Genomic DNA, 14,517 nt, shown 5'->3' with positions numbered 1-14,517 from the left:
ATTCCTGCCAGCGAAGTGCAAAACAATGAAAAGCCCTTTCCCAAGTTGGCAGAGATGGGGTTTATACACATCTCAGATTTTCATGGTGCTCTGGTTTGGGATAGCCTACATAATAAAACTAATGATGTATTTTCAGGCAGATCCTGTCTTCCTGGAAATATAAAGGAAGTTGTATTTCCAACTCTTGAATGATGACTAAAATACCAGTTTCACAGAAAAATTTAGTTATGCATACACAGTTAAACAGACTTGAAAGGGAAGTCCATTAGTACAAATAAGACCAAGTTATGGCCTTGCTCCACAGCTGGCAGTACCACATCAGTAAGACCTTTCAAAAAGCCTCATAAAGAGCTAGCAGAGAAAAATCCCTGAGTGACACTCAGAGTAAGCAAAGGTAAATGTTTGCCAGATTAACTGTAAATTGCAGCTGCTTGACTTCAAGAATGTGTTCTGAAAAACCATGAATAATGCCAGTCTTACAAATACAGTCAACTTTCCTAACGTGAAAAATAAAATCTTATGTATGCTGCCAAGAAAGTCTGCCTAGAAACTTTCTGTTTAAGTTTTTTACAGCCTAGGAATAGGATTTCTCGCAAGTCCATCTACCAAATACTCAGGCAATAAGAGAAGGTCATTCAATGTCTAAATCAAGGACTCTTCTTTTTGGATGCGTAAATTGATCCAGAATTTTAAGCTGATGGACTACAAATTTTCCAATGGGGGAAAATTAAAAATGTCTTGGAAACAGCAGAGATAATAATTTCATCTGGCCAAGGTCTGTATTTGCAAACAGCCTGCAGAACCAACAGAACTGGCAAGTCTAAACAGGTTAGTACTTTACAGTACAAAAATTAGAAAAATGGAAAAGATCAATGCCACCTCCTGAACAATATGCTGCAGTCTTTAGTCAGAAGCACAGTACAAATAGATCCATTTCAGAGCAACCCCAAGGGAACCATCAGAGAGGACAGACTCCCTCTGGAACTGGGGCTGGGGCTTTTGCTTTGCAGTGTTGATAAAAGGACAAATGATGCACACATCTCCCAAAATCATACTATCTCAAACCCTGCTTGTTCCCATGGATGAACTTTCTTTTATTTAATGAAGCAAGCACTGCAACAGTGGGTTTCATTATTATTTCATCTCTTCATTTCCCCTGGCTATTAGGAACTCCTAGCTAAATGTAAGCCACCCACAAGTGGCCACATCAACAATCAAACAACCATAGCTATAAACAGGACATGTAGCATCAAAAATACACATTTTCCAGCGGTTTTGGGCTCCATTTACCATTAAAAAAATTAAGAACTAATAGGACATTCTCCAGATGATGTACATTTGATGCATGCTGGAAATAAACCCTAGATTTAGCTGACCCGGCTTTGCGAGAAAATACAATACGAGGGTGAAGGATAACAAAGAGGGAGTGACATCACATGTCACAGGAGACCAAAGGATTTTCTGAGTGCCGTGTAAGGATTGAGCTCTGGGCTGATGTAATGGATTTTGCCACAGTAGAAAGCAGATTTCTGATTGAAGGAACAGCAAATCAAATCCCAAATCCTGTGTTAAACAGGATTTTACCACATTGATTTTTAAGCATATAATGGGACTAAATTAAGTAAATTGTGAGTTGAACTCTGAGTAGGAAATATTTGCAAGATAAAATGTGATACTCCTGTGTACTTCAAACAACCAGGAATCTTTCTAAAATAAATATCATATAGAGGCTGAGCACTGTGCAAAAAATTCAAGCATTGTTCTAAGGAGCTCTTGCTTACAAGCAATTAATCAGTAAGACTAGAAAAAAAAAATCTTAAACCTTCCAGAGAGAAGTTGTTTCCATTAAAAAAGCACATGGCACACTGCCAATTCTCCCAGACTATCTCCAATGAATCACTGCTTCTTGGGCCTCAGAATGATGCTGTCTCTCTTTCCCTTGGCTGTGTCATCTCATTCCAAGGCTTTATCTCAACACCATACTTTATCATCACACTTATTTATTGTGTAAAGTGTTGAATAATTTTCTACATTCAGATTTTAAAGTATATTAGCAGCATAATTGGTCAAATCTATTGATGTGCTTTCATTTCTTTGTCATGTTTTAGTAGCATTTTAAATACTGTTCACTGTTCTCAGATAGTAACAGGAACTTGAAGATTTTACCCATTTTAACCTTCAATATGTTCAAACTGCTTATGGAGTTTGAGCAAACACTATTTCTCCTAAGCATGGGAGGTTTTACTTTAACATATTATTTCAGCATTTTATTTAACAATACAAGCAGTTTAGGAAAGCATCTTATTTCCACTTCAGTTTAAATGGCAGATGATGGATAAATTGTAGCTAACATTGGAAAGAGATGTATAAAACCAACCAAGTCCTGATTAAACTCTATTACTAACTCTGGCAATTTTCTCAGCAATTATTTCAAGGACAAGGTTGAAACAGCATTTAATCTTTGCTTATTATAAACAAACATTTCCTTGACACACTACTGTTTTCAAAAGAATTCTTCAAAAATAAATAAGGTCAAAGAAGCTGGACAAAGAATAATTGATTTTTCAGAGAACTACACATGCAGTAACATGTTTTTAGAAAAGTATTAAGGGGAGATTACTGAACATATGCTATACTTTTCACCATTTGTAGGAAAAATAAACCCAACTAGCAATGCTTCACTGCTGTTTCTACAGGAACAATGACTTCTGCCTTCAGCTCAGTCTCCGCAAAAGCAGGATCTGATAAGGACACTTTCGAGAGCCATCTGATCAACCATGGCTTAAAGCTGTATTTCTAAAATAAAAGACACAGCAATTAAAGGTGATATGGCATAAAAGAGTTTTCACCCTGTAACAGACTCCCCAGGTTCAATCTGCAAAACAACTGAAAACTCAAAAACACCAGTGGAGACAATAGGAGGAAGCATATCAAAGGCAAATATAAATATATTTCTCCTTTTCACTTCATCCATCCTCCCCTCTTTCAGCTCCCCACCTGTCTGCAGGAAAAAGTTCTCTTTCCTATCCAAGACCTGATTATCCTCTTAGTAAACCATCTGATGAAGGCCATTTAACACATAGGGGACTACAGGTTTATGTGGTGCTTACAATGAATGCTGCACATCTCAAGAGCATTATTAATGACTTTCTTTGGCAGAAGAAAAATAATTCATATATTCTACAATATCAGATTTTAAGGAAGTTTTTTATATACCTAGGACTGCTTCAGGTCCTACTCTTTTTAGGCCAGTCATATTCAGGAACTAAAATATTATGTGACCATCAGTAGAAACAACACTCACTAATTGTGCTCATGTGGATGTCACTCTACAATTTGATAACAAAAAAAAACTTTATTGTAAATTCCTGAGAAGACTTACAATTAAGTTTAAAAGTATTGGAGCACCAATCTTTTCAATGAACCTAGTATTCCAGCAAAATCTGAGTGAGATCACACACAAAAAAAAAGCAACATTCAAGTCTACAGGAACATATAATCAGTGCTGGAAGTACTGTCTAAACACATAGCCCAAGAGAAGACAGCTCTCTGCTGCAACTGCCCATAAAACTGGCAATTTTGTGACTAATTGAACAGAAATGGCACATATCTTTTGCAGTGTATCTATTTAGTGAGGGACAAAACTAAGCACTCCTGAGTTGGAGCAGGTATGTACTGGTGGAGTATCGTGAAAGACAAAAGAGTCAGTAACACCCCCTGGTTAATTGCAAAGGATCTTTCTTTACTCCCTGAGTCCTGCCAGCGACTGGGAGCAGTTCATCTTCACGATGGAGAGAAACTGAAGCAGCTTGCTGCACATTGGCCAACCAGCAGTTATTTTCCTATGAATCGCTTGTGTTTTGGAGCAGAAGATGATATTTGCTTTACAGAGGATCAAACTGTTCCCTTTTGTTAGGCGTTTGTTCCCAATCAAAACCACACAGCATAAATGCAAACCCTGAAAATCAATGCAATATTGAAAATCACAAAAAATACTTCAGGAACTAAGAAATTGTTTATGATGCACTTACATGTAATTATAAACTGAATTTTGCAAGTGACTTAAAACATGTTACATCTAAAAAGAACCCCCATATTTTAAGACCTTGTTAAAAAATTTCCAACTAGATAGGCCCATAAGAAAAAGTTGTAAAAATACTGCATTTATCTTCATAAAACACTTTTTTACAGTGTCTGCATTAGCTATAAATATATGCATCAGAAACCTTGTTCCATTGCAGATACTTTGTATGTCTATTCTTACTATAACTAGAAGACATCTATGATAGCATATAATAAACCTTGCATCTCACCACAAATTTATTAAGACAATGCTGCACACAAGAACTAGAAACCACACTGAATTTTCTGGGAGAAATATTATCAGGGGACAAAATAAAACAAAACACTTGATTCTCATTCAATCCTATTCCTAATTTTGATCTTAACTGTTTACATCTGCGTAGTTTTTTCTTGGAGCTACTGCTATACCCCATGCAAGAGAGCAGCAAATACAGGCAATAAACTGCAAGGCTTTTGAGAGGTTCAGCTCTTGCAAGTCCACTTTGATTAGAACAACACTGAAAGATGGAGACTGTCAGAGAGCAATCACCAGTTATAAAGATATTTGGACACAGAGAAAGGCTTAAGCCTAACTCAGTGTTTAGGCTTTCTGCTCATTCCATATGCCATCCACTATTGTTGGGGTCCCTCCCCTGCCGTGTAGCCCTGGGAGAGGGGCCCTGAGGGCACAGACACGGGGCTTCCCTGTCCCTGCTCAGCCTCGCTCCCATTGGTTGGTTTGTGTTCCCTGCGCGGGCAGAAGGACCCTTGGGCCCGTGACTGGAACAGTTCCTCAGCAGAGCCCCGGCCATGCGGCTGGAGAAATAAACATCTCTGAAACATCTAGCAAGAATCTGTCTGTCCATATATATTTCCTTTCCACGGGACTCCTGGTTTGGTATATGCGTGTTGCAGGATCCCCACTGCAACAAATGGTGGAGATTTGTGAGCAGAACGATCCCCGATCCCTAAGCGACTGATTTGTGTGAGTAAACCCTGGAAACTTTGGATTCCTCTTCTTGGTTTTGCTTTGCTATTCCGTATCTAAACTATGGAGGAACCGTGGGAAGACTCTTGGCTCTCAGAGCCGCATATGGACATTTATCTTAAACTTAAAATGATTCTTGAACAACGATTTGTGAATTTTAGCTTGATTCAAGCTCAAAAAGAACTGAAACACTTCCTGGCATGGTTGTTTAAGAACTTTTTCTATGTTTCTTGGGATTTAATTCTTACCAAGGGCTTTTGGAAAACCGTTTGGACACAGTTAATACTGGAGTCAAAATATATGCCGATGGAAGAATATTTTCGTGAATATTATTTAGTTACCGAGACTGCTGAGCAATGTCAGCTGTGTCCTGGCGCAGGGACTGTGCGGCCCAGGCCCCGTGCACCGAGCGCTCTGCGAGCAGCAGCGAGGCAGTTCCCGCGCGCGGGCGGAGCCACGCGAGCCGCAGTGTCGGTGGCGGAGCGAGGAGCGGCGGGACCCGGCGGTGCCTGCCCGGCCGCGTGCAGCGTGTGGTGGAGCGAGCCCCGGGAATGCCCGACCGAGACGGAGCCGCGCCCAGCCGAGACGCGCGCTGGAGCGGAGCGCGGGGGGGTCATCGCTCGGGGGCCCGGCCGAGACGTGGGTGCAGCGCCCGGCAGCGGCAGCGAAGCTGCGACCAGAGGAGGCGACGCATGGAGAACTGAGCGGCGCGGCCCGGCCCAGCCCGCGCAGCCCCGAACGTGACCCCGGGAAGAGCGCGCAGGCACCAGCAGCCCCGACAATTCCAACACGGGAGCGACCGAAGGAGAGAGCAAAGACGCAGCGAGACAAAAAACAGCAGCCACTCGGAAAAAGATCATAGTAACTAAGACCTTAGGGATAGTAAAATGGTATAATGTTAAGCAAAATTATGGTTTTATAACAAGGTGTGACAACCAGCAAGACATATTCGTGCATAGAACTGCTATTAAAAAGAATAACCCTGAAAAATGCATCCCAAGCTTGGGAGATGGAGAGGTGGTGGAATTTAATATTGTACTAGGGAGAAAAGGGTTACAAGCATCGCAGGTCACTGGGCCTGATGGTGTTTCTGTAAAAGGCAGTATATATGCAAAAAATCGTAGTCATGTTAGACAGTATCTCCATTGTAAGCCCCCCCTACAGTTTCCCTTTCCTAATCCCACCTTTCCCTTTTACCCTATGTCCTATTACCCCCAGTGTATTCCCAATCCGTTTTTTCATCCATGGTTTCCCTCACAAAACCATGCTTTTGCCAATTGTTTCCCCAAAAATCCCTTTCCAATGCCGAGTGGGGGATGAAAAGGGGAAGGGACGAAGTTAAACCCTCTCCTGCCTCAGTTTCCCCACAAAGCATGCTCAGAGAATTCTGTCTCCCTTCTGTCAGCCCTAAGATGTTCCAGAGAATCTGTTTGGACATTGAAAGACTCAGGAGGGTGGCTTGTTTTGTTTTGAAACTGTTCTTGTTATGTTTATCCAGTTGTTTTCATTCTCCTTTTATTAAAATAAAACGGGTGAGGTGTTGGGGTCCCTCCCCTGCCGTGTAGCCCTGGGAGAGGGGCCCTGAGGGCACAGACACGGGGCTTCCCTGTCCCTGCTCAGCCTCGTTCCCATTGGTTGGTTTGTGTTCCCTGCGCGGGCAGAAGGACCCTTGGTCCCGTGACTGGAACAGTTCCTCCGCTGAGCCCCGGCCTTGCGGCTGGAGAAATAAACACCTCTGAAACAGCTAGCAAGAATCTGTCTGTCCATATATATTTCCTTTCCACGGGACTCCTGGTTTGATATATGCGTGTTGCAGGATCCCCACTGCAACACACTATGATGGAAGAGTCTCCAATTGTATCTTTAGCAAAGTTGCAAAGATCATTCTTTACCTTCATCAGTTTGACTAAATGCTTAAAACCCCCTCACATCTCTGCCTGCCCCAACAGTTAAGCCCTTGCCTCCTGCCCCTCCTCCTCTGCATGGAGGCAGCTCTGTCACTAGCTGAAACCCTCTGGCTCAGCGATGCACAAGTCCTGCCACACCTTTTGAATGTCCTGCTACAAAATGATGCATCTGATGCTGCCAAACTTGATTGAGTGCAGGCTGTGGCAGAAACTGAGCAACTGGAAAGCCCCATTCCTCCTCTCCCTCACAGACCCAGAGAAGCACACAGCCAGCAGTCAAGACAGCAGCAATGGGAATGTCAAAGGAGGAGGTTCAACAGCTGCCACCCCCAGGGATGCCACCCACCCACATTCAGGGCTTGCATCTCCCTTGTTCTCTCCCAGCAGGCCTCATATAACCTCTCAGACACCTCTCAACACCCACCCATCAACTCAGCAAACTCCAAAGCAACGCTGGCAATCATCTCAGCAGACATCAGAAATGAGGCCCATCTTCAAAATTTCCACTGCTGCTTGGAAAAGGATGGGTTGACTTCAGCAGCATGCAGAGTAACATCAAACATGTACACCCATTCGAGGCTACAAAGAGAGCTCCTACCCTTCCGTTTTTAATAAAGGATTACATTTAGTTTTGTCCCCCCTCCACAGTAATTTTCTCTTACCCTGCTACAAGAAGTGTAAATGCAAGTAAGAAGAGCATTAAGATGTTTTGCCTGTTTGTTTTGGTTAGAGGGTGTGTGGAGTTTTTTTAAACACATGGCAACATTTTGATTTCTATTCTTAGAAACCATTTGAGGCAAAAAAGGGCCCATGAAAGAACTGAAGTCCACAAATGAACTTCCTTTCTGCTGGGTTTTTCTCAGCCATCTCCCCTCCAGTCATGCCTGCCAAAATCCCATACTTTATAGGGGCATCTGTTCTATTCTCTCCAGGCCAAAAAAGGAGACTTTTCAAGCTCTTACTACAGCCAAGGAAATCTATAGTTCAATGAGCCTAATGTGATTTTTTTTCCCCCATGTCTGCAGCTCCACAACTGCCAAGGGAAAGCCTCTTTCCCCCCTTCCCCTTCCTCCAGCCCCATGCTCCCAATCCAGGCCTCTTTTAAAAGCTGTCCTCCTCCCACTCCCCATCTAACTGCTTTTTACCACATGACTGAGGAACTGAGAACAATTCATTTATTCGTTTATGAGCCATAAATGAAACTCTACATCAACAGCTGAACTGACATATTCTTATGAATCCCTGCACTGCTCTAAGTTCTTCACCCCTGCTGTGAACTTGGTATACTTCATACAACAAGAAATACATAGAAAACCAGTTGCTTTCCCATACTAGTACTACTCCTAGAGTAGGATCACAATAAAGGCAGTCTCACTCGATCTGACTAAAAACTGATTCACACTGCTCAGTACAAACAGCAGGTCACCCTAAACTACACTGCCTGCCCATGATTTAAAGTCACACATTGGCCTTCAGAGGAAAGTTTGGTTCCTTCCACTAACACCAGAAGAACAGAGCAGTACAGACATCATACTCCACATGCCAACTTCACTGTAAGGTGGCTTTATCCAAGTGCAATGCATTTCTTTCAATAACTTACAGTTTATGGTGAAAAACAGAGAGCACCACAATTCTATCAATTCCCCATGAAATAACAGTTTTAATGTGTTTCAAATAAGCAGACGTTCTAGAATGTATCACTGGTGTAAGGCTTCAGTGCAACCACAGTAGCAAGCGCAGGCCACAAGCATCACTGCTGTGGCTTTCAGTGAAATCTGCAGAAGGAGACCAGAAAAAATCTGAACCTAACAAAACAACCCCAGACATTTGCATCAGAAATAGGAGATGAGAAAATTAAGCTGAGCAGTAGGTATATATTTTTATGTCTTACAATCAGTATTTGCACAATACCTCTAAAAGTGCCTCACGTACCTCATTTTGTTATGGGCAAAGGCTAATGGCAAGTCTGAAAAGCTCCTTTTTCCTCTACGAGCAAAATAAGTCTCATAATTTAAGACACACAAAGGATGTAAGAATATATTAATTGGCAAATGAGCCCTATTTTTAATTATTTATTTAGATTTTCTGGCTAGACACAATCTTGTTCACATATGTCTTCAAGAAGCAGGAATAGTCCTAGCAGGGAAAAGTGGCAGGTTTTCAGCCTAAGATTGTTTAGTACCAGGCGTGAAGACCAAAGCTAATATCTGTGCCCACTCTACACAGCTCTTCGTGGCTCAGCCTGTAAATGCATAACTTCACTGGCAGGCTGCATCTATGAGCTGAATACATAAGCTCTTCCCCTCACAAAAAGGAAAAAAAAATTAAAAATCAAAGCTAAGCTCTACATCTGGAAGAAAAAACACAATTAAAAGAAGAGGAATACACTTCTGACATTGCCCAGTTCTCTGCTGAAATCAAGATTAAGAGGCATGTTTATGAGCAAAACTAAGTCAGTATTTTCAAATTTGTTTTTAGAGAAAATCTTAGTTCTACCATTCATAAAATTCAATAGGTAATTACACAGCTAGGCAAACGTCCTTATGGGAAAGTAGTAGAATAATGAATTCCCTACATAATTATTTATAGCTGTGTTTTTGAGTGAACACAGTATAACAGGCATCAAGCCAATATTTAAAGGAAAAAAAACCAGATTTGTAAAACCTTAAATATTTCTGTAAGCTGGTCCATAGACAACAGCCTATCTCACAATCTAATCTGCCTTTGCAATACATAAAAATCCCAACAACTTATTCTGCCTCTGTGATTAATCATTATGATTTAAAATAAAACCTTGACAAAGACGGGTCCAAAGCACAACCACAAAATATGTAATGCTATCAGAACATGCAATTTGCTCAAAATAATGTTCCTGGGAAGTGCCATAGTGTCATGTGCAAACTATTTTGTCTGATCCGTATTTTGAAGAAACCCTCGGGAACAAAATCATTACCAAGCATCAGTCAAAATGGCAACAACTAGAGATCAGATCCAATTCATTCTTTCATAACTAACCCTAAGAACAAGCTGCTTATCATTCCAAAGCTCAAAAAAGATGATGAAAACTATATAACACAATGTCCTTTAGCTCCCTAAAGACAACCGATTATATTCAGTTAGGAGCTGACTGGTGTGCAATGATGCTTCTGCTTTTCAAACACACAGCTTAATTGCCAATACAACTTCACAAGAAAACAGAGAGGAAAAAATTTCCCTCTCCTGCTATTGAAAAGACAAGCAGTAGCTGCTACCAAATAAAAAGAAAGACAAATTGTTGTTATTTTCTTAAGCTCAAATATCATCAATAATATGCTGGAGAGAAAGCTAAACAAACATTTTTTTTTGTAACAAACAAATAGAACATGATCCAAAACATTACCCTAAAATCTCGTAGCTTTTATAGCGTCACAAGTAAAAATTAAAATAAAAATCTATATCAATACATAAAATTCACAGCACAAAGGAGCTTTAACTGGATTGAAGAGAATGGGGTTTTAATTTTTATATTGTATACAGATGCTCTTGCTCCAGTTTAAGCCTTCTTTTATACACATTAGAAACAATACTGGATAGATTGCTCTGCTCTACTTCAGCACTCCACAAAACAGATTTAAATGGAAAAGATCATAGCACACAGGGCTGTGCAGAGCACATTTCATTCTTCTTATATAACAGCAGGAGTTTTCAAGCAATTTGAATGTTACTTGGTTTCATTTGAAGGAGAGAGAACAAAGTTGGCATTATTTTTATTACTGTAGCATGTGGTATGCATAGCAGGAAAGCTGCCAGGTATATACTGGAGTATGTCCTTAAGGAAATACTAAAACACAAACAATAATGCTTTATCTGTGTTAGCAACAGACATGAAGTCCCTCCCTCCTGCAGCAGCTTTAACTTAAATGCCCAGCAGCTCTGTGGATTCAAAAGACTGAATCCTATCTCCTTGCTCTTGCCAAAAACCTCAATTGCCTTCAATGTGCATAACATTTCCTTAGGACTAAATATATTTGTCTTTTTTTGTCCAGCCACAATATATTTCTCTGCTAGGAAATACCCACTTTCCATCGATGCTTATGACAAGAACCTGCACACCTCTCAGAGCTCCCACAGCTTAAGGACAGGCCAGCTAAATATGACACCTTCCTTCCAAACATTCTTTCTTCCTCATGAGGAATGCAGACAGATCTTAGTGACAAATGCTCAGGACAATCCCAGGATTCCTTCTTCAGTGCAGAGGGGAGTACTTGTAGAGATGCACATAAAAGTTGCGGGACAAGTTAAGAACTAAATGGGAAAGGAAACAGGAACCCAGAGAGGGAAAGGAGGTTGGAGAAACAAAAGGCAGCTATAGGCATCATAAGCATTGCTGAAACAAACAGGTTGTGTATATCCCATGTCTAGATCAAAACCACTGTCAAATAACTCCACAAATCCCTTTTTAAGGAAGAACTGACTTCCTGGTTTTAAGATAGCACTAAAATAAAATAACAAGAAATGAACATCATTGAGTCCATATGGTTTAAATTCATATGTCTGCCCTGCTTTTCTGCAATTTTCATCCATCTTGGAGAAACACAAAAGTTAATGGATTTACTTTTTCCCCTACAAATAAATGGTTATTGCAAATCAATTATTCTCATTTATACCATGTAAAATATCCTGCCAGATAGCCAGAGACAAACAATATGTAGACCAAGAGGGTTTCTGGGGAGGGCACAGCAGCTGAGCCAGCAGAAAACTGCCCCCATTCTGTTTAATACCTGGAGCACTGGGCACCCTGGTCATGTTGGTGGCAATTCTTCCTTAGTGCAAGAGAAACCAAACTGTCCCAGGAGAAGAATCAGAGCAGGAAAGCCTGTTGAAGGCACAATCCAAGTTCTGACACAAACCTCCCAGCAGCAATTGTGAAGAGGCATTTCTCTCTTTTATCTGCTACATCTTGAACAGCTCTGCCTGTACATTACTTGCTAGGAATGTTTTGTGGGGATTTTTTTGTAATTTACTCTGGATAATTTCACATAATGTATTTATTCATTAATTCATTTATCCATTAACATCCCTTCATTATCTTCAGTGACAATAGCATTTCAAAACTGAGTTTTGCTTCAGCTATCTATGAAATCTCTGATTTTTCACAGAAGCCTATTCACCTTTTAATTATTTGTATTACATCACTCAAATAACTACTAAATTTTATTTCAGGGATTTTGATTTATTTCTTCTGTAAAATCTGCACTTGAAGTCACACTCCCTTTAGAACCCTCAGAAAGATATAGACACACTTAGACTACAGCTCACCAACCCTGCTTTCTATGCTAGTTTTGGAGATTTGATAAATAGTGGCTCACAGTCTGTAGAGACAACCAGATCTCCAATGACTACACAAGCCCACCTCAACATCACTACTTTTTTGATGATCCACCTCCTTGTGGATCCTCCTTTCCCTGCTCCCCACCATGACAAGAGGAGCAAGAGGATATACTTGAAACTAACTTCAGATTTCTTTTAGGTAAACAAGAAAGGCAAAGAAGCATGTGCAGCTGGTGTAAAATAAACACTCATACTCTGCTAAAAATGTTCCAGGCTGAATTGAATATCCACAAGGAGCTAAGGAAAACAGCAACACAGAATTCCTTACAAAGATTCCTTGGAAATGGGAGATCCTTTTGCTACTCTCAACCACTACTGGGACTGGATTTTTTCACAGTATTTTAAGACAGGACAAAATATCCCAAACAAGTAATTTACTTGATCCAGGGTTTCCACCTTGATATTGTTTACTGCCATGCCCATGATCAATTAATATTTCATGTCTATGTCCAACTGACACAGAAATGTAATAAGGGCCTGACTTTATCAAATCCACAGCCTACCACAAAACCTACCAATACAATTATAGCAGGACAAAGTCGAACAATTTTGTAAACAGAAGATGTGTACTGATACAATCAATGCAACATCCGTGGAGTCATTAAATGTTTGGGGATGAAGGAACATGCAAAACAAGCCAGTAGAGAAGGAGGTGTGATGCCTGCTTATGGTAAAACAAAAAACTCTGCTATGAAAGCTCCCAAATTCCAGAACCTCTCTGAAAAAGATGGCAAAGTCTGCACTGACAATACCGTGGCTTAAATCAGCTGGGCATGAAGAACTCTGTTTCAGACTCTGCACAGGCTTGGTCACTGTGGGTGCTTTGGGTACCATTTCTGCTCTCCAACTTGTCAGCCACACGCCCATTGACACACACCCTCAAAAGCACAGCCTCAGCAGCACTGTCCTCCAGCCACAGCCACGCTGGACTCTGGATACACTTCCAGATAGCCTCTCCTGGCCAGATGGAGCTGTCCTCCAAGCACCCACACTGATCTGGGATCCCCATGATGTTCCACTAGGATCTCTCCCTTTGAAGGAGTCACACAGACACCAGGGCACGGGAGCCTACAACACCACCCCATCTTCTAGAGGCTCTTTCCAGCATCGGTGCAATGGGGACAAATGCTGCCAGGGATTTTCCCTCCAACCCTGCCTTAAAATAACACTGGGATGTGGGAGGAAAGTGTCTAGGTTAACACTGCCTCATGCAGCACTATTTTAAGCAGGAAAACCCTGAGGATTGTTAGGGTTTTGATTTTTTCTTCCACGTGGTGACACTTTAGGCACTTCCATCAGACTCTGTCTCCTCCTCCAGCTTTAATCACCTGATGGCATTAGAGTAACAAAAATAAGGATAACTACTATACATGGAAATGAATGAGAAAAGAAAAAGTATTTTTATGCCAAGATCAAAACAATAGCAACCAAATATTTTTCATTGTGCCAGAAGAGACTTCTGCTATTTTTCAGACTACAGCATCACTCTGATTAGACAACTTACCAAAAAAAAATTTAAAATTACGTTTTGAACATTTACACCAGCAAGCCATCCAGTCTTTCACAAGCTGAAAAACTCATACCTGGCGTACGAAACTGTTGGAGGTAGTGTCAGAAGATGTACTCCCATCTGATCCTTTAAATCTGTTTTTCCTTCTTGCCCCTTTACCGTAAGACTGTTTAAAAAAAAAAAAAAAGAAGAAAACACAGATTAGAGAAACAGCATTACAGCATTAGTTTGTGTTGCAAAGAAAGTTTCCTGTGTCTCCTAGGCTAGCAGGGATTCAGATTATCAGCTTTGTGCCAATCAATAAGCACATATTCAGTAAGTAACTGATGGGATGTGTGTGCAAGCGCTCACCAAGCTCAGTCAATTGAGCCCTAAATGTTTTGCTGTTGTTGGGGTTTTTTCACATTTGGGTTTCGAAAAGCATTTATAGGCTCACAGAGATGTAGAATTATTCATCCAAGTCACAGTGATTAAAAAGTACAGTTTGTTGTGCAGCTAGTTTAAATAAACAAGGTAGGACAGGAGGCACTGGAGCAGTCTCCAGTACAGCACAGCTACGAGCAAAGTCAGCTGAGGGAACATTAAATGACAAGAAGTGAAAAACAACTTGTTGATTGAGACACAATCTTACAACTGAGGGAGATTTCACAATAATAATTTTTTACAGTAAGTTCAAGAAA

The 14,517-nt window shown here is 40.9% G+C and overlaps 1 protein-coding gene across 11 annotated transcripts in view; it reads right to left on the bottom strand.

The window, feature by feature from the left end:
- CACNB2 (calcium voltage-gated channel auxiliary subunit beta 2) overlaps positions 1–14,517 on the bottom strand; it is a 249,770-nt gene that overhangs the window by 225,253 nt on the left and 10,000 nt on the right. For all 11 annotated transcript variants that reach the window (XM_032113859.1, XM_032113849.1, XM_032113827.1 and 8 more), the window contains exon 2: positions 13,911–14,003. In XM_032113859.1, the coding sequence (XP_031969750.1) occupies positions 13,911–14,003 (93 nt within the window). The remainder of the gene's footprint in view (positions 1–13,910; positions 14,004–14,517) is intronic.

The sequence above is a fragment of the Corvus moneduloides genome, chromosome 1 (assembly GCF_009650955.1).
Source record: "Corvus moneduloides isolate bCorMon1 chromosome 1, bCorMon1.pri, whole genome shotgun sequence".
Taxonomy (NCBI): Eukaryota; Metazoa; Chordata; class Aves; order Passeriformes; family Corvidae; genus Corvus; species Corvus moneduloides.
Note: the sequence above shows the minus strand (reverse complement) of the source record. Positions and strands in the feature narration are given on the sequence as shown.